Here is a 21,258-nt window from a genome sequence, read left to right on the forward strand (position 1 = left end):
TTTTAAGTGTAAGTATGTTAGGGTCAAGCAAATCGTGGTATTTAGGTGCTGATGCTGGCAATTACATACAGCATCAGTATCGGTAACAGAGAGCACCGATACCATGAAGCTTACTGACACCCTACTTTTTTTTTGCAATCAAAATCAGTAAAAAACATAAAATAGTCATAAATAGTTAAAATAGTCGTTTATTGGACATCACTTTTTGTTTCTGTGTGGTGTTTTTATGGTTCTAAAACCAAAGGCTGAGTTTCAGCTGCTTGTTTAAAGGCCACACACTGAAGTTTAGTACCTTTTTACACAGAGACGTGTAGCTGAATGTGACTGCTTCTAAAAAAAATTTCTAATCTTTTTTTTCCACTGCTCTGAAATGTGAATTTGAAACACCAATTAAAACATTTAGCCAAGCATAGCAAGATTAGGCTTCCCTACCTGCACGTGTTTCTGCATTGTGGCAAGTGTTTCTTTTTTCATAGCTCTGAAACTTTTCAAATGTGCCTTACTCAACCAGTACACTGATTTTCAAGCTTATTAGATCTTATTTGGGATACGATATTTAAAAAAAGTAAAACCCATAAAAAGTGGAAGACTTTAAATATCAGGATTTATAGCCATCTATCCAGTCTTTAAGCCAGAGTTGGTATCGTTATCGTTACTCTATCAGCAGATACTTGAAAATCTGGTATCGGAAAGGAAAAGTGCATCCCTAGTATTTATTCAGGTCTGACGTCAGATGGGCCAAATTTTGCCCCAACCCACTTAAATCCAACAGAGGAAAACTACAAAAATAATTGTTTGAAAAATCTCTCCACAGAAAAGACAGATATCATTGTTTTTAGACTAAATTCATCAGAACAACTACAAATAATAGTAGAGAATCATGGAAATGAGTAGACAGGGGCTTTTAAAATTCATTCATTTTAAAGATTCATTGAGAACTTACATTAGAATCCATTTATTTTTTAATCAAGTAACCATGACAGGCCTATATCTAATACATATATATCTAATATTTCATATTCAGACTGGTGCATAAATATATTGAATGAAGATATAATTAAACCATAGATTTTTAAACCATTCTCATAATCAGATTTTGCCAGACTCTCATTTTTCCACTGTTGAATGTCTGGCAGATATCAAGTGTGTAGAATTCCATTGGGTTTCTATTGTATTAGTGTTGTGCCCCATGAACACCTCCTCTAATTCAAATCCCTCACAGTTTTCCAGGACCACAGACATGTCAATTTCCTCCTCTCTTTCTTCTTGCCTCCTGTTCCCTTCGCTAGCAGAATAACGCAGGATTTCTTTATTAGATATGAGGCAGGAATTAGCGTGCCAGTCTGTTCATGTCAGGAGGTGTCATCTCCAGGGTGCGTGCAGCATCCGAGCTGGTTATTATAGCCCGGTATGCCATCACCCTGAGAGCGGTGTCAGAGCGGGCTAGCAATCCAGTGCTATCCCACGTCTGTGCTGACAATAGCAGGCTGATCAAAAGCGCTCAAGCTGACCCAGGGGAATGTCTGCGATTTCATACCTCAAACGAGGCGAGCGTTTCGCACGGCCGCTTGACGCCAGCAGCCTTTCCCATCGCACTCGGCTGGAGAAAGAGAGTCAAATCCACCGTGGCCGATTTCAGACTGTGAATTATTGATAATGGAGCCAATGAGAAAGCGAATTGTCTTTGGGCCCATGGGAAAAGCTCCCAAAAAGAGCTCAGATGAGCTTGTGTCTGCAACCCGGCTGTTTTTGTCCTCTAAGTGAGGCTGCTTCTGAACATTTTGGGGTCTCTGAATGACATCCTACTTGGGGCCCTCACCTCCAGAAGTGGATAGTTAAAAGTTACTTTTACTGGGGTATATACACCAATCCAATCAGCCAGAACATTAGTACCAGTACAGGTGAAGTGAGATTAGATTATCTTTTTACTTAGATTACTTAGATTATCTTCATGTACAGTGGCTTCTGTCAGGGGGTTGATATATTAGGAAGCAAGTGAACAGTCAGTTCTTGAAGGTGATTTGTTAGATGACTGGTTCACAGCATCTCCAAAACATCAGGCAGATTTTTTTCTGGAATATAGTGGCCAGTACCTACCAAAAGCGCCAGTACCTCCAAGAAAGGGCAACAAGCAAACCGGTAACAGGGTCATGGGAGCCCAAGAATCATTAATGTAAATATTGGAGACCCCACTACAACATACAGGATCTGTTGATGAGGTATTGGTGCCAGATACCACAGGATACCTTTAGAGGCCTTGTGGAGTCCATTCTGCAAATGGTCAGATCTGCATATGGGGGGCCTACTCAATATAATGCAGGTGGTACTAATGTTATGGCTGATTAGTGTTCTGTATTTTTATGAGTATTTTGAAGTTTTATTTATACTTTAATTATTCTGCCAAATCAATGACCACTGATCCTCCAGGGGCTCTAATGGGCATCTCTAAAGCAGCCCTGAGTCATCTGTTAACGAATGCTTAGTGTCTGCTAAAAATGGAAAGGAACACAAGTGTTTACTGCATAACGAACTGAAAAGGCTTTGGTTTGAGGCACAAAAAAATACATGTAATATTAAAACCATCACTGTCCACAAACAACAGCATTTTTATTTTTCTGCCTCGTTTGAAGACAGCAGCTGCCCTTTACACTGAACATTTCATGATAAACTGACCAATGAAAAATTACAATAGTCTATTAAAATGAAATAAACTGATGTATATTGCACTAAAACGTATATTGAAAGTTCTCCTCTAAAGTGACTGTTTCAGTGATAAATTTTTTTGGACTGCAGCAATATGTTTACTTCCATTCTGTACACATTTATAGGCACAGTTGTGGACAACCTTAACCAAATGATACATTTTGTCGTCTTCATTAATTGAGAGGCAGTAAATATAGCCTCTATAGCTAACCAAACACACAGCACTATACAACAAACCCTGAAGCAGTTACCTTGTCTTTCATAATACAAACAAAATACATCAAAATCTTCAATGTGGACTGTGCAAATGTTTGGGCACCTTACATATTTAGAACTTGGTAGCACTCTCATTGGCAGAAATCACAGCATGGAAACACTTTTGTAGCTAAAACTATAAAAAAAATCAAGGTAAGGATGTCCAAATGTTTGCACAGCCCGTTTTAGTAATTTATTTTGTTGTTATGAAAGACTATATGGAAAAACTGCATTAGGATTTCTCAAATACACTGTTATAGTGGTTTTTGTTTGATTAGCTACAGAAGCTGTATTTACTGCTTCTCATTTTTTAAAAATGCCTAAATGTGTCATTAGGCCAAGGGTGCTCAAACATTTGCATAACACTGTTTATGGACAGTCACACTCCCTGATCACTTTTTTTATGATTTGTTTGTCATTAAATTATTCTCCCACTGATTCCAGCTGCTGATGGCAAAGCGGCATTGCTCTGGATTTGACCTCACGACCCCCAGGCCACAGCGGCAGTGCATTAGACCACTGAGCCACTTGGGGCCTTTTAACCTAATTGTTTAAGTGGATTTAGCATCACTTCTGTCAATATCACAATAGACAAATTCTATAAAATATTAATCATTAAAAAAATAAGTAAAACCTACATGCTTGTGGGAAGCCTGACTTGGGGGCCAAAGCAACTGTTTGTACTGCCTACAGCAGGACACAGCCCTGCCTTTAGGACCTGCTTGTGTGTGTTTCTGTATGTAGCTGTATGTAGTATCTCTGCTTGCCATCATACCTGAACGCATCACTGAGCTTTTACCGGCACGTGTTCTGACGAGATATTTTATTTAGTTAGAGAGGTTTTGAGCAGCGGGTTTCTGCTGCTAGTGAGGGTGCTATGATAAATTTAACAGGAGTGGTGCTGAAGTGAATGAAACTCACACACATCACCCAGTGGAGAAGCTGCAGATATTTGTGTTTCCTCAGTGTAAAGGGTTTATATGGCAAACCCGTGCAGGGCCTGGCATGGGCCAGAACAGGGGTTACAGTTCAGAAAAAGGTTCTCTGTAGTACCAAAAAGCATGTTTTGACTCCTTAACATAAGGAGAAACCCTTACTGGTGCTATATAGAATATTCTTAAAAGGTTCTGTGAAGATTAAGGGGTTTCCTTTAAAGGACCATTTTACCAGGCAAGGAACCCTTTAGGCATTCACATAGTTCTTTGAGCTGTCGTGGTTTATATAGGACTCCATAATGCCAACAGTAAAGCTGACATTGTTGTCCAGCACTCTCATATAGCTGTGTTAGTTATTGCAGCTATATAGTATATTAGCAAATAGACTATAAAGTGTATAGCAACAGATAGAACAGCAACTCCCATGCCTACAAATATATTACTGGTAAATAAAGATCCAGGCTAATTAACAGGTCTTATTAGTTATGATGTCCTAACTGTTTTTCATCCAATCCATATGCTTACCTTTAGCCTACACACTAATAGACAGCAATACAGTTTCACTTACTGAGAAGGAGCAGGAGGAGCCATGACTGTGTCCCATATGAACCATATCCTCATTCAGTTTAATAGAACTTCATCTGCTAGTCCTGCATGTTATATATAGAAAGTGCTGTGTGTTATTTTAAGTACGCAGAAGATTCATTCAGATTCATTAAGGGAGTGTGAGCATAAGGCTGTCATTCATAAATCAAATCTAAACAGGTTAAAAACTCCAGTGTCGAGGGGGGTGCAGCTGCTTCTTGATTTAACACTTTCTGGGTAATTATTCTGCAGAATCAATGACCACTGGACCTCCAGGGGCTCTAATGGGCATCTCTGGACCACCCCCTCACATGTCTATTAATAATGAGTGAATGCTTACTGACTGCTAAGCATGTAGAACACCACGAGTCATTACTGTGTAACACTTAAAGAGGCTTTTTAAGACAGAAAAAGTAACTAATATTTATATTTCCATCCTAAAAACCGGCTACTTTATTGGAAACAGCTCCTTTATGGGTCCATGTTCACTCATCAAAATAAGAATTACAAAAAAGTTATTTGCAAATGCCTAAGAACAGAGGTCCTCAAACCAATCCTGAGAGAAGGAACTTTGTCCACTGTCATAAAAGAACCTCTTGTGGTTACCTAAAAAATCCTTCAATGAACGACTCTTTAGAGCAAGGGTTCTCTAAATGATTCTGATGGTCCCCCAGGCAGTTTGCAGTTTTGCTGTATCCTTCATCTGGAGGGAGATCTTCAGATGGTCCCACTCAGGAGCACAGGAGTTTACATTTCTGCTCTTTCCCTCCATTTGAAGGGCCCTGAAGATCGGTTTGAGGATCTCAGAATGTTCAGACTGATCTCTAAATGATGGTCCAACCTGTAGGCATAGAGTAAAATTGGATCTGGAGCATCTGTAGGGCAATGAAGAACAAGCTGAGCAGCACAACGTCCGAGAAACATTTTATGAAGGAGATGAATATGAAGAACATAAGAATGTAAATGTTCCAGGAAGTACCCTTAAACTGGTGTAGAACCTCATGTTAAGCCCTCAAACTTTTCTTCACATGTCTCTTTGGGGAACTTGAAGTGTTTCCTTGTCACTCCTTGGTAGTTTCATTTTCATCAACGCCTCACACTTTACTCAGTGTCACTGCTGTGCTGGGAATGGACCACCACCCAACAATACCTAGCCAACAGCAGTCCTGTGGCCAGAAACTGACCTATGATGAATAGGATGGAGGGAAGGGTGATAAATTGTGCATCAACAGATTCCCAATAGTATGTAATTGCACTCCTATATAAAGACCTATATAGAGGTAGGCAGAGCTTATAAAGTGACTTGTACTTACAAAGTACAAGTAGGCGTCTCATCGCTAGATGACCCTAAGACGTTTCAGCTGTCAGATTAAAAGTTTGCCTCCCTGCGCCCCTTTAACTGTGCCTCCTCGTATGGATGTGAACAGCAAGGCTGTGACAGAGGGAAGCCTGTACGCCATTCGGATTTCACATTATGTTAGATAATCGGATCAGTGTGGTGTTTGGCCTACAGCCCTGCTTTCATCCGTCAGCCTCACACAGTGCCCCTCCAGCAGTGGAAGAGAGCAGGTCCTCGCTGGCTCTCTTTCGGGAACACTAGAGAAACATCACTTGTCACTTTACATTATTTTTCATAGAGCTTCTACAGGGCTCTGTAAATGAAAGTGTCAGATGTCAGTGCAGCAGATGGCACTAACTCTTCTAATATTATTATTATTATTTATGAAACACTCTTTGGCCACATGCCAGCATATATAGCATCAATGATGACTATAAATAATGGTAATTATCAGGCTCGCTCCGGTGGTTGGCTCAACTGCCAGGTACAGAGAGTTTTTACTGCACCAGCCAGCTGGAAACTCATATTTTATTATTTTTATATTTTATCATGTTGGGTTTAGATCTAAATTCGTTCATTTTATATTTTATATAATTTTGTTTGTTTGTTATATAATAAGTTTTCAATCATTACCTCAAATTCCACCAGCTAAAATATCTACTGAGCTTCAAAATCAATGTGACTGAAAATACATAGATTTACCTTCTGCCATCTCTGATTTAATCAATTCTTTTCCAAATAAACTTCCATCAAAAAGACACAATAATATAAAAATACCATAAAATCCAGTGATCCACCTCTCCCAGTGCCGATCTACAGCTCATACAATATATCCACAAAACACACTACACTACACACCGAAAAAATATTAAATATTATAAATAATATATATAAAATAAATGAAGGATTTTATTAGTTTTATTAGTTATTTGCATTAGTTTAACTTTATTTCATTTAATTCTTTAGTTTTACATGTATCATGTAAAGTCATTTTTAATTCATAAGAAATTTACAATATAGATATAATTCTGGTTAGTAATTTTTTATGTATTGTTTTCTCACTTATGAATTAAATAATCATTTGTTTATATTATCAGATAATTTACTCATAACTTTGGTTTTATTTGATAGTTTTTTTTTTCCTTTGTTAATTTTAATTGATTAAATATCATGCTATTTTCTCTTTTAATCCCTGTTTACTGTAGACGCTTGGCTACATTAATAATGAGGGTCACCCACAATGTATTTCAAAGTAAAATTAAAGACAGATTAATTGATTGATTGATTGATTGATTAACCTGTTTGGTAGCACTGGCTTCATCTTTTCCATTTTGAATGTTCTGACCGCCATACGCTATATATTGTTTTTATATTAAAGGTAAAGGTAAAGGTGCACGTATTTGTTGTTAAATGTGTCCTCTGCATTTAACCCATCTGGTAGTGAACACACACACACACACACACACACCTGTGTGTTAGGGACAGTGAGTACACACACACACCCAGAGCGGTGGGCAGCCAACTCCAGCGCCCGGGGAGCAGAGAGGGTAAAGGGCCTTGCTCAAGGACCCAACAGTGGCAGCTTGCCGAGCCCGGGAATCGAACCCACAACCCTATTATCGATATCCTGGTGCTCTAATCACTGAGCCACCACTGCCCCTATTATATAAAAAACACACCATATTTAATTCTCATATATTAAAAAAGTCAAAGCAAACAGACATAACTATGTAATTTATTGTGTAATTGTAATTACAGTACATTTCATTCACCTCTTAACACTTTCTGTCTTTTGCAGGGAGGCTCCATCCAGAACAGAGAATCGAAGCACTGTCTCGAGTTAGTCCAGAACAGTGACTTGGAGCACGGCTATCAGCTGGCCCTACAGAAGTGTACTGACCAAAAATGGACTATTACGAACATTCTGGCAGGAAATGTCCTCTGAGGCAGAAGCTGCATATGGCACTTGCTTTCTATCACTGGACTGAAATGTACTTCCTCCCTTTATATAGAAACGGCGGCTGCGTTTGGGCTGACAGCGAAATCATAGCTTTTCTCTTTTATATCCAGTGTGAATTGGACTGAATTCTAAACAGAAAAATGAGTGATGTTGAGCAAGATCTGGAAGGGTTTAAGTAGCTGACACAGCCGTTCCCACAAGAGCCACACGCTAATGGTTGGTGTAATCACACAACAGATCCAGATTGTTTCCTGCTGTCTGAATGCAGTCGAGGCGCGTGTGTGTGTGTGTTCTCTATGGGAGATGAGTGCACTGAAAAACAGTGAGGTACTGCATTTACCTGATTCAGACGTGTACATCTGAATAAAATTCCCACATGAATAAAATATCATCACTGTCACGCAACAACCCTATATCTCTTGACAGTGAAAAATGATAAATCAGTGAATCCGGCGGTGTTCTTTAAGCTGTGTGCGAATTTCATGATGAATGGACCAATAGAAATGCTCCAAAATGACCTGTAATTAAATATTTTTTAATGGACCTACATTGAAAGTTAAGACGTTTTTTCCTTCTGTAAATTTGAGATTTTGGAGACAACATACACAATCAGCCATAACATTAACACCCTCTACCTAGGACATATTAAATAGGTCCCCCTTGTGCCGCCACAACAGCTCTGACCCATCGAGCTCGAGACCTCTGAAGGCGTCCTGTGGTATCTGGCGCTAAGACGTCAGCAGCAGATCCTTTAAGCCCTATGAGTTGTGAGGTGCGGCCTCCATAGAGCACATCAATGAGCCTTAGGTGCCCATGGCCCTGATACCCTGGTCCTTACATAGACCACTTTTGGTAGGTACTGACCACTGTGACTACCAGAAAAAAAAGCCACAAGACCTGCCTAATGTTTTGGAGACCTCCTGACCATTGTGATCATCAATATTTGGTTCTAAGTGGCTCAGACTCTTATGCTCGCCCATTTGTCCTGCTTTTAACAACACACCACCTTCAAGAACTGACTGTTCACTTGCTGACAGAGGAAGCAGCTGTAGGTGAAGATAATGAGTGTTTGTCACTTCACCTGTGAGTGTAGTACTAATGTTATGGCTGATTGATAAATGTAACCTCAACCCAGTTTTGGCAGTGATTGTTTGATGTAGTATATTTTATGCATATGGAAACCTGGTGGATGTACACATTTGATCACGTCACCTTTTTTCAGTGTGGTATTTTATGCTACTTGACGTCTGTGTCCCTCACCTGCAGACATCATGAGATAAGTGTTTTTTACACCATTGATTTGGTTCAGTTGGAGCTCGGTTTGGTCAGTTCCAGAGGTTTGACTTGCTTGAATGTACTTGAATGTAAGATTATCTGTTATTCATCTGTACTGGTTGAGCGTTTTTGCTACTATGTAGCATGTGTTTGCAATTTCTTCATTTTTCTTTCTTTTTAGGCTCTTTTCCCCCTCGTGTGTCTCAGGTTTGTGGCTGACGCATATTACACAATTCAGTTGTACTTTTTTTTTGTTTGTTTGTTTGTTTTTGGACAAGCTTGTGTCAAAAAATGATATTTTGTAAATGTAAATAATATTTATAAGGACTTTATTAAAATGCTGAAAGAAGAAAGTGCATTTTTCTGGAGTCTGGAATCAGATGGAGCGACGATGGAAGGGTTTCCAATAAAGTGGCCCTATAAAGTGGATAAAGTCCCGCCCTAAGGATAGAGTCAGCTTGCTGGTTACGCCGCAAGATCTAAGCAAGAGCTTAATAGCCAGAACAAGCTGAAAAATCATGTGTTTTGTGCCTTATTAAGCTGAACACACACTGTTCATGATTCACCAACAGTTTCCAGTATCTTGGTCTCTCCCTATTTGCAGAGATAGAAGCCTGATCTAGTAGGACTGGAAATAACTGCCCGCCAGCATGGCAAAGATGGCCGCAGGACTTGCCTATAAGGACGTTGACCACACACATACACACACTACCATGCAGGTGTCACTACTGTCCATTACTCAAAGAATATCTGGTCACTTCAAGTTCCCCAAAGAGACATGTGAAGAAAAGTTTGAGGGCTTAACATGAGGTTCTACACCTAAATGGGCTACAATCACTGTAAACCTACAAAATGCACCAATATGGTAGATGTTTCCAATAAATTGGCCAATAATTATAGGTATTGGTAGGTAGGTATTTTAAATATACTGACAAAGCAGTGCCTCACAAGCTGCTTTGTTCAAATATTGCTTTTCATGGCTGTCCGGTCCAGCAAGAGTTTTGTTTGGCTGCTCATAAAAGCAGCTTTATGACGGGCAGACTTTAAGGATGCTCCTTAGTAGAGCCGCAAAGTCATTTTCTGTTCAGCGAAAACCGCAGCCCCCTCACAGAGCTCTGTTCTGACACTCTGGGGACGAAACCCTCCACATTAATCAAAAGCTGCTGATGGCTCGTATACCTAAAAGAGCCTGCTTCCCCCAGACCCATCCTAGCATAAAGATCATTAGGAGAGGGTAGAGCAGAAATGAGTTTCAGCGCAGTCACGACAAGTTGAGATGAGTTTAATGCCACTGTGCTTTGGGGAGAATAAGCCCCGAGCATTTAACCCTCCATTTCCAGAAGAATCGCTTCTTACAAAGGTGTTTTTGTTTTTAAATTATATATATTATAAAACTCAAGGATTGAGCTTAGCTACACCACTGGTGCAAATTGTAGGGATGGCCAGAAGGGACATAGTCCTTCCTAAGTAACATTATTTGTTATTGAGGTATTTTATTAAATATATTCAGTGACCTGCAGATTAGACTATGTTTCATTGATGGGACATGTCATTAGGCAATAATACTGTATCTCTATACTAAATAAGCATCAGAAAATCCTGATCCACTTCCAAGGTCGCAAATTTGAATCCTGAGCCATGCTGCTTTGCCATCAGCGTCCGGAGTATGAGAGAGCACAATTGGCCAGTTGGGTAGATGGTGCTCTTTCCCCTCGATGTTGGTCAGCACAGGCGTCTGATAGCAGGTATGGTGGAACTGGGGAACCAGCGCTTTCCTCTGAGCATGATAGTCAATAAGTTTTCCTGTGATGACTGATTGGTGTAGTTTTTACTTTGGTATAACTGTGGCTTGTCCAGTTCATGAATGTCAACACTGGGGTTTCAGATAGAAACACTGATCTGAGAACCTCAACCATGATGGGACTAAATGCTCACAGTACCAAAACACTGCGATTGGTTAGTGGCTCATTTGCTTATTGAGGCCTTGCAATGTTGATTAAGAAAGCATACACACTGTGCATCTCTATTTCTGCCCCTGCATGACGCTCTGCAGTCCTTTCCTCTGTCTTCTTCATCCGCTAATTTTGCCGGCCATTATATCTGCCTCTGTTTAATGATCAAGTGGTGCTGGCTAAGACAAATGTTGGCCTGTTTCACCCAGAGCCTGATAATGCGACACGATGCGTTAAAGCCCAATTAATCTGCTGCTCTTTCATTACACCTTCAATGCCAATAGTTTTCCCTTTCCAAAGCCTCGGTTTGTGAGTCTCAGCTCTAAGCAGCCTGCATCCTCCAGGCTTACGCCGAGCTCTGTTCACTTGCTATGAATATCCATACATAACTCTGTCCTTGAAACACTCCTCTAGACTCTTATACATCGTCATGCCTGAAATACAAACACCCCCTTCATCCTGTCAGACCCTGGAGATGAGGACATGAAATAGGAACCAGGATGTCAGGACATTAAAGGCCTCTAATGTTTGAAAGCCTCGTGGTACAGGGAGGTAAAACAAGCACACACAAAAAAAATAACTCAGAAAGGCTTTCAGCTCTCAGTAAGGGATGAAATAAAGGTACGCTTTCTCCTGGCTTTGGGGTTTTTCTAGACATTTGAGACATTCTCATCAACCCCATGTGGATTTGGGAAAGGCACTTGCCGTGTGTTTAACCTCTCAAGCGCAGGACACACCAACACACCCGTCTCCAGCACAGACACCAACACTCTCCGTTCTCTGAAAGTGGTTATCTGAGCTTGTGCATCATTCTGTAGTCGGCTTCATTCCCATTTTAGGAACTGGCCAGTGCTGAATGAGTGCTGTACTCCCCCCGAGAGTAGCTATGGTTTGTACCTGTGTGTTGTTTCTGGCAGCCTATTTATGCCTGTCCTTTTTAGTAGGCCATGAGAGACCACAGAGAGCAGAACGTAGAGCCTTCACAAACCAGAGGACAACCCAGCCATAGCTCGTTTGTGTAGACTAGAATCCAAAAAATGAAGCTTACTGACGCCCTTTTTTTTTACATGAAACATTTGTTTACCTACTTGCACATGTTTCTTTCTAAATTTATATATTTTTATTTTTTATTATAAAAAAAAACTATAAAAAGTGGAACACTACAAACATCTTGAAAATCTGGTCTCTGCATCGGAAAGGAAACAGTGGTATCGGTGCATCCCTAATCGTAGTAATGCATAATAGACATTTTCAAGACCCTGTTATGCAGATTTTTGCGCATAAATTACTACCTAGGTTTACTTGCCAGCAGTGCAATTGGAAGCACTTTAATACATGTTGATACAGCAGTGGATTTTAGTCAATTCTCATAAACATGTTAGTAGGCTGATGCTTGCTAAATCAGTTTTAGACTGGAGCTACGAGGCTAATGTAGCTAACACCCAATGGAAACCTGGATACACTAATTTCACACTTGGCGCAAGCCAAAGAGGGTTTCTTGCGAGGTTTTAGAACCTGCTGACCCCTACTTTTATGTAAATATATCGAAAAGAATGGATCATGCCTCTAAGTTTAGATACTACCAAACACAAGTTAAACCTAAGCCTAAACCGCACGTCCCGCCTGAAGAGCAGTGTGTACTTCTTGTTTCCTATGGTGCTGACTGTCACCGGGCCCCACCATGAAATCAAGAAATTTGTATAGCGCTTTTTACAACTGCCACTGTCAGAAAGCAGCTTTACAGGAATTCAGAGGAAGTAAGAGGACATGAAATCAACAAAACATGAAAACCTACGACCCTCCGCGAGCAGCCAGAGACAACAGTGGCAACGGAAAACTCCCTCATAGCTGTAGGAAGAAATCTTGGAAGGAACCAAGACTCACAAGAGGGACCCATCCTCCTCTGGTCAGAACTAATAATACATTATTGATTAAAAAGTCACTGAACCATCACCAAGACTGTTGCACTGCTGTGTGCTGGTACAGGTACACCTGTACAGGTGTGCTGAAATAATTCAAATATAATAGAATTAATATAATCATAGTAGAGATGGTAAAAATAATGAAAGCATGATGGTTAATGGTGGTAATAATAGTGGCATACAAGAAAAAATGTAACATAGCTAACAATCCTGCCAAAATATTCAGACAAATACGTGATTATAAGTAATTATTAGATAACACACACCTCACGAATAAGATTTAAACAGAAGCGTTAAAAAAAATGAGTGCAACCTTGACCACTTTGTTCATAGCCAGTTTTGCTATTCGCTTCACAATTAGCCACAGTTAGTCAACATGACCTTCTGACCTTTTGGGGTTGCAGGATTGCTTATTATCACATTCTTTGTAATTGAGGTACTTTGCGAAAACAATTAAAAACAAAGGGGTTTTGAATTGTTCTTTGAGGGAAACCATAGAAGAACCACTGCCAGTCACAGGCCCTTAGAGTCGTCCTAACTTTCCCCCTGCAGATGGCACCCCTGGTGGCACTGTTGTGCTCTTTACTGAGACTCCAGTGTGTGTAATGGCTGCAGTGAGGTGCAGTGTAATACAGCACCTCAGGAAATGATGTGTAAAGCTGTTTATCTGGGCGATACACATTTATTTGTAACGTTAGAAATGAACACATTCATGCAAATTACACACTACACCATGATTTGACTTGTGTGAGTGTGTGTCAAAGAAGGCCAGTGTTCCCATTTCCCATCCAACACCTAGCTTATCTAATCAGTCCTCCGTTACAGTAAATCAGGTGAGCTGCTGGTGGAACTGAACTAATCCACACAGTGTCTAGAGTCTGGAGCACCCACACCGGGCCCACAGTGCTAATGCCTATGCCTGTGCAGGTCTTCACAACTGACCCCGCTGCTAACAATTCACCGTTCCAACCACAACCAGGTGAAATGGGGCCAGAGTTGTTTTTCACTGGGCATCATTACTGCTGAATGGATCTGCAAGCCCACCTCGCTCTGATGCCAGTCCTGCTGAAGACAGCGGTGCACTCCCTTCCTGCCAGATTTACATTTTACTGCTGACTAACCAGGCTAATTTAATGTTGGCCCCACGCTCGTTAATTCTGAGCCTAATCATTAATCAAGGTCACTGAGAAGCAGAAGACACCGCTTCACTGTTTCCCGGACGAGAATATTAAAATGTTCCTGACCACCAGGAGCCAGGAGCACTCTCAGAGAGCTTGTTACCATTCCAGGGAAACGCTGGGTCAGCAGCTGCGAACCTGGAAATCGCAGCCCTGGAGGCTGAGGAGAAGCCTGAGCTTCTGACTTTATTAAATTAGAGAATCTCCAGAGAGGAGACATTGTGTGGGTTTATCTGCCTCACGCAGCTGTGTGGAGGACGGGGCCAGGCAATTAAAAATTTCTCAAGATAGACAAAAAGTGAGTTTATCGATAACAACGTAACGGCGGGGGAATTACTTTCGGGTGATATGGCCATTTGCTTAACTCGCTCAATACACTGTACAACATGCACTGTATAACGTATTACAGTGAAGGTAATGGAAAACGCTACATGGCCCACATGAGACACGTAGTGTGTAGTCTAGAGTAATCTTTGAAGCTGAAAACAGCACTTAGGCCTGACGTGACAAAACGCATCCAAACAAACTGATCCTCAAAAGCCTCAAAGAAACATTCCTGACTCTTAATGAACATTAATCCAGCAGGATTTTATTCCAATCGATTTTTGGAGGGTTTCTGTTGGTGCACTCGTCAGAAAATGTTCAGACATATGTGGTTTTTATATGACAGTAAATATAAGCTGCATTTCTGTGGCGTTTGGAATTTGGGAAGCGCCAATTATCCAAAGTGTAAATTCTGCTGGTGAACTGAGGGGGGGGGGGTGGGGGGAGGGTGACCTCCTGACTTTTTGGAGGGGTCGCAGGATTTACATTGTTCATAATTAAGGTACTTTACTGGTACTTTGATGGTTCATTAATGGTTCTTTGATTGAAACCACAGAAGAACCTACAAACATGGCTTTTTATGAAGCCAAAGGTGATAGACACACTACATGTCCAAATGTTTGTGGACACCCCTTCTAATGAGTGCATTCAGCTGCTAAGTTGCACCCGCTGTTGCTGACAATACTGCATTGAATAGGACTCTCTGGAGCAGATAAGCATGAACCTATTGGCACCATGCTGCCTAATGCCAGGTGTGGGCTAGAGGCGTATAAAGCCCCCAGGCATTGAGCTGTGAAGCAGTGGAAGAACTGTGAAGGAATGATGGTTGGTTCTCAATCCAATCCTTTTGTTAGGGATGAGTAGGGGAGTTAAGGATGATGAGGTGGGATGGTGAACATCCAACATCTTGACCACACTAACGCTCTTGTCCTAACTCTGTCCTAACTTCTTTGGACAGTAGAGACAGTTACTCCAACAAAAGCAGTATAAACTATTTTTAATAGCTTCCGGAAGAAACAACAAATGAGCAGGTGTCCCAATACTTTTGTCCATATAGTGTTTCACAAAGTTTTATGTAGTAGAAGTTTCCTGCACACCACACACCACCTTCAACTCCGAAAAGGCTTGCTAATTAGCTGATTAGTAGGATCAGGTGAGTTGGGAGGCTAAACAAGCCAGGCTAAACACTTCCGGATCTTCAGGGTTGGGATACATGAGTATGATTTCACCAGACATGACAAATAACCTGACTTTCTTCACATTTCCTGCCAGTGGCAACAGTAAACTCAGTGGTGATGTGCTTCTATGTGATCTGTGTGCTTTTAAAAGGGTCCATATCCCTCATTGTCTTATATTTTATTCATGTCCCTATGGTCCATTTATAACATCTGTTAGGTTATGTACTAAAAGTATCATTCATTATTCATAAGTCATAATTCATTCTCCATGACCATTTTTCATCCTCCCTTTACCTCTCAGAATTAAACCAGCCGCTGTGGCTGTGCCTTTAAGACGAATGCATTCAAATGATCTGTGTTCTGATTGGCAGATCTGTGTTCAAAAAGCAATCTGGTATGAAACGCTCTTTATGACTTCAGTCTGAAAATACTATATATACACTGATCAGCCATAACATTAACACCCCCCTTGTGCCACCACAACAGATCCTTTAAGTTCAATTCAAGTTCTGAGATTGGGCTTCCATGGATCGCATAAATGAGCCATAAGTGCCCATGACCCTGTTGTTGGTTCACCGGTTGTCCTTCCTTGGACCATTTTTAGTAGGTACTGACCACTGCATACCAGAAATACCCCACAATACCTGCCTGGTCCAGTCTGGTTCTTGTCAAAATGTCGCTCAGATTTCTATGATTGCCCATTTCTCCTACTTTTAACAACACCTCACCTTAAGAATTGAACACATCACCTTCAAGACACTACTGTAGATGAAGATGACCAATGTATTTAACTTTAACATCTGTACTAATGTTATGGCTGTTTGAAATATGCACTGTAAAATATATAATGTATTGCTAGTGTTTCATTAATCCATCCATCTTTTAATTCACTTCATCACCCAGGATCCGAATCCTACCTGGAATCATTGGGCGCACAGCAGGAATACCCCCTGGACAGGGTGCATGGTCCATCACAGGACACCACACATACCCTGTGAGGATTGAACCCACAACCCAATCCATAGCAATAAGGCAGGCACTTCCTAAATCCTGTCCAATCATGTTCTTCTAATCATCTGCATCTGATGTTCTCCAACTGATTACAATTGTAGACACTTTCATTTGTAATAAATGTGTGTGTGTGTGTGTGTGTGTGTGTGTGTGTGTTATTTTTGTGTTTAGTTATATTACCCCCAACCAGGGGCGCTGCCAGGGACTTTCGTACCTCAGTAAAAGATACCACACTGGGCCCCACAACTCTGACAACTCTGCCAAAACACTCAATTCATGTATTTTTAGGGCCCCTGTCAGTCACAGGCCTTTACAATCGCCCTAACCATACAGCTCCTCTGCCTCCAACTCTCAATACATCATGATAAAGATCAAAATGTTTTTCAAGGGGTGTCCTAATTTTTTCACATGACCAGTTCTCAATCTCTCAATCCCTTAGAATGAATAAGCTGTGCCTTCTGAGATATGAAGTTGACCTGCTGACTGTGCCTGGCTGCCCTGTATTAGGCCTTGTGCATATAGTATATGCATATGTGCTTCACAAACCATTTGCATATAAGGACTGGGGAGAGTAACAAGGGTAACAGTCCACATCAGACTCACAACAGTTTTGGTAGATACTTGCTAGCCTGAAATAAACCTCCTTTAGTTTCTCTCAAGAAACCAAAGCCCAAAAGCACCTGAAGTACTGAAAAACCGGAGAGCTCAGCTTCTTCGTGCCCACTGCACACCACAGGCAATCAAATGAAACCCTCAGACCCATTTACTTATGCCTCTGAGCCATATGTGAAAGTCATTCCTTTGGGCCCACGTCGCCTGAAACGGGAGCAGTAAGACGGACGCTGTTGGAAATATTTGTAAATTGTACTGCCGGCTGGCCCAAGAGGCATGGAAGTGAATCATTGGAGGAGACATCTTCAGTATTAGCGCTGCTCTCTCAGGACTGGATAGGAATCATAGCCTTTAAGATGGAATATGCTATTAAGTCTCTCACACTATTCTTGTGACGGTTGAGAAAGGGCACGGATGTTTTATAGGATTGGTTGATACATTTTGCTTAATGCAGCAATATGAAATCAGGTTTAAATACCACTTGCACTTTAGACTTACCATATTGAACCATAATTGTAATAGAGTGAGTGTCAAGTCAAAACCTTTTACATTAAGTGAATGTCCTTTAGACCTTTAAAAAGTTCTTCAAAATCTCATACACATCTTTATTAAAAACATGGGTCTTTATGGTCCAGATGTTTCTGCTGTGGCCTCACTCATAGAACCATTTCTAGCACCTTTACTTTGAATATTGTACAATGATTAGGAGCAGTCTACATTCATCAGGCTCTTGCCTGGTTCATTCTGAAAGACAAAATGTGCTTTTAAAGCACAAAAAAAAAATGAGCTGCTCATGATCTGTAAAAATCCCCAAGTATCTCATTTATCATCTAAATTATAAAGTGGTCCACAGCTAAAAACACCCTTGGATATTTAGCACTTGCTCAGAAAATGTAGCACCACTGACATCTAGCGGTCACTTTAGGAACCTGTCCACTCTCTATATGGTGGATTAACGTGGGTTACGTCTCAGCATATTAAATCATATATAAAACAGGCACTTTTTAAACACTTTTGGAAGCTCAGAACTATATATCTAGATTATCCTCATATTGTTTTCTTGTTTAATCCAACAGTTTATCCCCAGTTTAAAGATCCTGCTAGGCAGGAACGCAGGCGAACCAGCACTTCGACTCTTCAGGAACTATTATTCCGGCGCACCTCCGTGTTTCGGATGAGAGCTGGTTGAGCTAGTTTTAGAGGTTTCTCGTGTTTAAAGGCTTCTCTCTGGACATGTCTCTGAATGCAGTGAGGAGATTAGCTGTGGAAGGTTTAACTCTGAAGCGGGTTGTGAATGTAAGGTCGTTGTTTTACACGCAGAGGCTGTTTAGTGACGGGTTGAAGGGCAGCGGGAAGAGCTTCGACGTTTCTTTGCTGCAGTTCCTCGTTTGTCCTCTGTCTAAAAAACCTCTCAGGTAGGAACTTTAACCACCGCTGATTTCGCAGATTTTTAGCCAATTTTTAGACTTATTTTGTAACCTAAAGACTGCACTGATTTCTCTGATTACACTTATTCAGGGCCGAATTTCGCCCAAACACGGCAGCGGGAGCTACTTGTAGGGCTCTTCCTGCGGACTCGAGCTCCTAGTGATTTTTACTGGCTAAATAAAAATTGGGCGTACAATTATATTGTAAAGCCTTTATTAATTTATTAATTATAGGAATAAAAAAAAACATTTATGTGGCAGGTTGAGATTAAATAATTTGCCGTATAAATTTACTCATGACGTATAATATCCCATTCACGCGCTCGTGTTGCTCTGTTTAAAGCAAATGCAAAGGGTGTCCCTTCTAGCCCTTTTTATTTAATTTAATTTAATTTAATTTTAATTATTTAATCAAATCGTTGTTTAATGAGAGACAGTAATTCAGTATATTCAGAATACTAATTAAATCAAATATTAAATATTCATATAAAAATGTAGTATTCTTCATTTTCAGTTTAAATCCGCCCATCCCTGCTGTTGAAGCTCTACACTGACTGACCACTTTATTGAAACCACCTCCTTGTTTCTACACTCATCGTCCATCAAATCAGCTCCACTGACCATATAGGATTCTTCTATAATTCCAGACTGTTGTCCATCTGTTTCTCTGCATACTTTGTTAGTCTCATTTTTCACCTTGTACAGGCATTATTTGGGTAATGGGTTATTCTAAGCACTGCAGGAACACACTAATATGGTGGTGGTGTGCTAGTAGTGTGTGTTGCTCTGGTATGAGTGGATCAGACACAGCAGTGCTGCTGGAGTGTTTAAACATCTCAGCATGAATGCTGGACTGAGAAATATCCTTATCCATATATCCAGAGTCCTGTGGGCAGCATCCTGTGTGCACTGATGAATGAGTAGAGAATGACCAACACAGTTTAAATCCGCCCATCCCTGCTGTTGAAGCTCTACACTGGAGTTTCTGGAATTTCTACTTTAGTACATTTATTCAGTAATTCTAACTACTAAATGCACTTTAGTGTCAGAAGGAAGTAAAGGTAAATGTATAGTGTAAATGTAAAATATTAGCAATCCAATGCTTGTAGTATTAAGTAGTATAAGGCATTTGCATTTTGCTGATTTGAGTAAAATTGCCATCCCAAAAGCTTCAGCAGAACAAAAATAGCAGCCTTAAAGAAAATATGTACCTAATAGATCTGCAGTGGATCTTTTCAGTAAGTCTGTGCTGCTATAAGGTTGTGTTAGTGATAAACCTTAAAAGTTCACGGTGTGGTCAGTCACAATACACTGCAGATGGTCACTTTATTAAAATAAATAATAAGTATATAATAAATAAGTAATTAGTACCTACATGTTAATGACTAAAATGTAGGTTCCTTTCCTCACAGCTATACTTGAGTAAAATCAGGAGGCAGGGCATCTAAGGGTAATTATCACAGCACCAGGGATTTAAATATAAAAAAAAATACAAAGTAGAGAACTGAGGATTTCTGCCCAGCATCTCTACAAGTTCACTGCCTTTATAATCTGAGCCAGATACCCAAGGCCTGGAGAATGCTGATTCATCTGTTTTAGGTGTACTAAGAAATAGGAGACATATAGAAGTATCAGTGGGAAATGTGACTCTGAATTATAGATGCATTGCTGTGTGACTAGATTTCACTGTTGGATCCCTTTGTAGTTTTTAATATGTTAATATTTAGAATATATTAAATTATGCTTCCTCCTTCTTTTTTAGGTACGACGAAACAGCCAATGAATTAATCAACGAAGAGCTTGGCATTGCATATCCTATAATCAATGGTATCCCTAACATGATTCCTCAAGATGCACGGCTGATCAAGAAGGCTGAGGGAACTGAAGAACCCACCCAGGCCTAGGTGGACCTACGACAGAAGTAGCGTACCGTTGTCTCGTGTACTAAATCTGTTGACAACAACTCAGCCACAATGCTGTTTTCTCTGTCTACCGTCACTGTGCTAGTACCCATTCTGTCCTTATTTGGACTCATGTACTCTGCCAGTGTGGATGAAAACTTCCCCCAGGGCTGCACCAGCTCAAACAGCGTGTGTTTCTACAGTCTCCTGTTGCCAGTCACAATTCCGGTTTATGTGTTTTTTCATCTGTGGAAATGGATGGGAATCAAGCTGTTCAGACACAATTAGAACACTGTTTTAATCCGGAGTGTAAATAAAGGTCTGTGTAGACAACATGACAAGTGGTTTAACTTTTATTCTTGAGAACACTGAGCTCTATAAACACTTAAATTAGCCCTGAGAAACTTAATGTTACACAAAACTCAGTACTGGACTTCACAGTATTAATTCCTATATCTACATATGTTTTAATGTTATATATGAAATATTTGTGGACACCCTTTATAATGAATGCATTCAGCTACATAAAGTTGCACCCATTGCTGACACAGATGTGCAAATGCACTCAAACACAGCTTGTCTAGTCCCTGTAGAGAGGTACTGCTGATGGAATAGCACTCCCCCTGAGCAGATAAACATGAACCTATTGCCACCATGCTGCCTCGTGCCAGGCGTGGGCTAGAGGAGTATAAAGCCCCCCC

General features: G+C 40.5%; 2 protein-coding genes across 2 annotated transcripts in view; both read left to right on the forward strand.

Moving 5' to 3' along the window:
* galnt18a (UDP-N-acetyl-alpha-D-galactosamine:polypeptide N-acetylgalactosaminyltransferase 18a) overlaps window positions 1-9,371 on the forward strand; it is a 104,331-nt gene extending 94,960 nt beyond the window's left edge. The window contains exon 11 of the mRNA XM_072663073.1: window positions 7,616-9,371. Within this exon, the coding sequence (XP_072519174.1) occupies window positions 7,616-7,762 (147 nt within the window). The 3' untranslated portion in view covers window positions 7,763-9,371. The remainder of the gene's footprint in view (window positions 1-7,615) is intronic.
* An 11,170-nt stretch (window positions 9,372-20,541) lies between these two features.
* Window positions 20,542-20,898, forward strand: LOC140541100 (phosphatidylinositol N-acetylglucosaminyltransferase subunit Y). The gene has a single exon (XM_072663630.1). The coding sequence runs from the start codon at window positions 20,630-20,632 to the stop codon at window positions 20,843-20,845; it is 216 nt and encodes a 71-aa protein (XP_072519731.1). The 5' UTR covers window positions 20,542-20,629; the 3' UTR covers window positions 20,846-20,898.
* The last annotated feature ends 360 nt before the right edge of the window (window positions 20,899-21,258 follow it).

Source organism: Salminus brasiliensis, chromosome 19 (genome assembly GCF_030463535.1).
Source record: "Salminus brasiliensis chromosome 19, fSalBra1.hap2, whole genome shotgun sequence".
Lineage (NCBI taxonomy): Eukaryota > Metazoa > Chordata > Actinopteri > Characiformes > Bryconidae > Salminus > Salminus brasiliensis.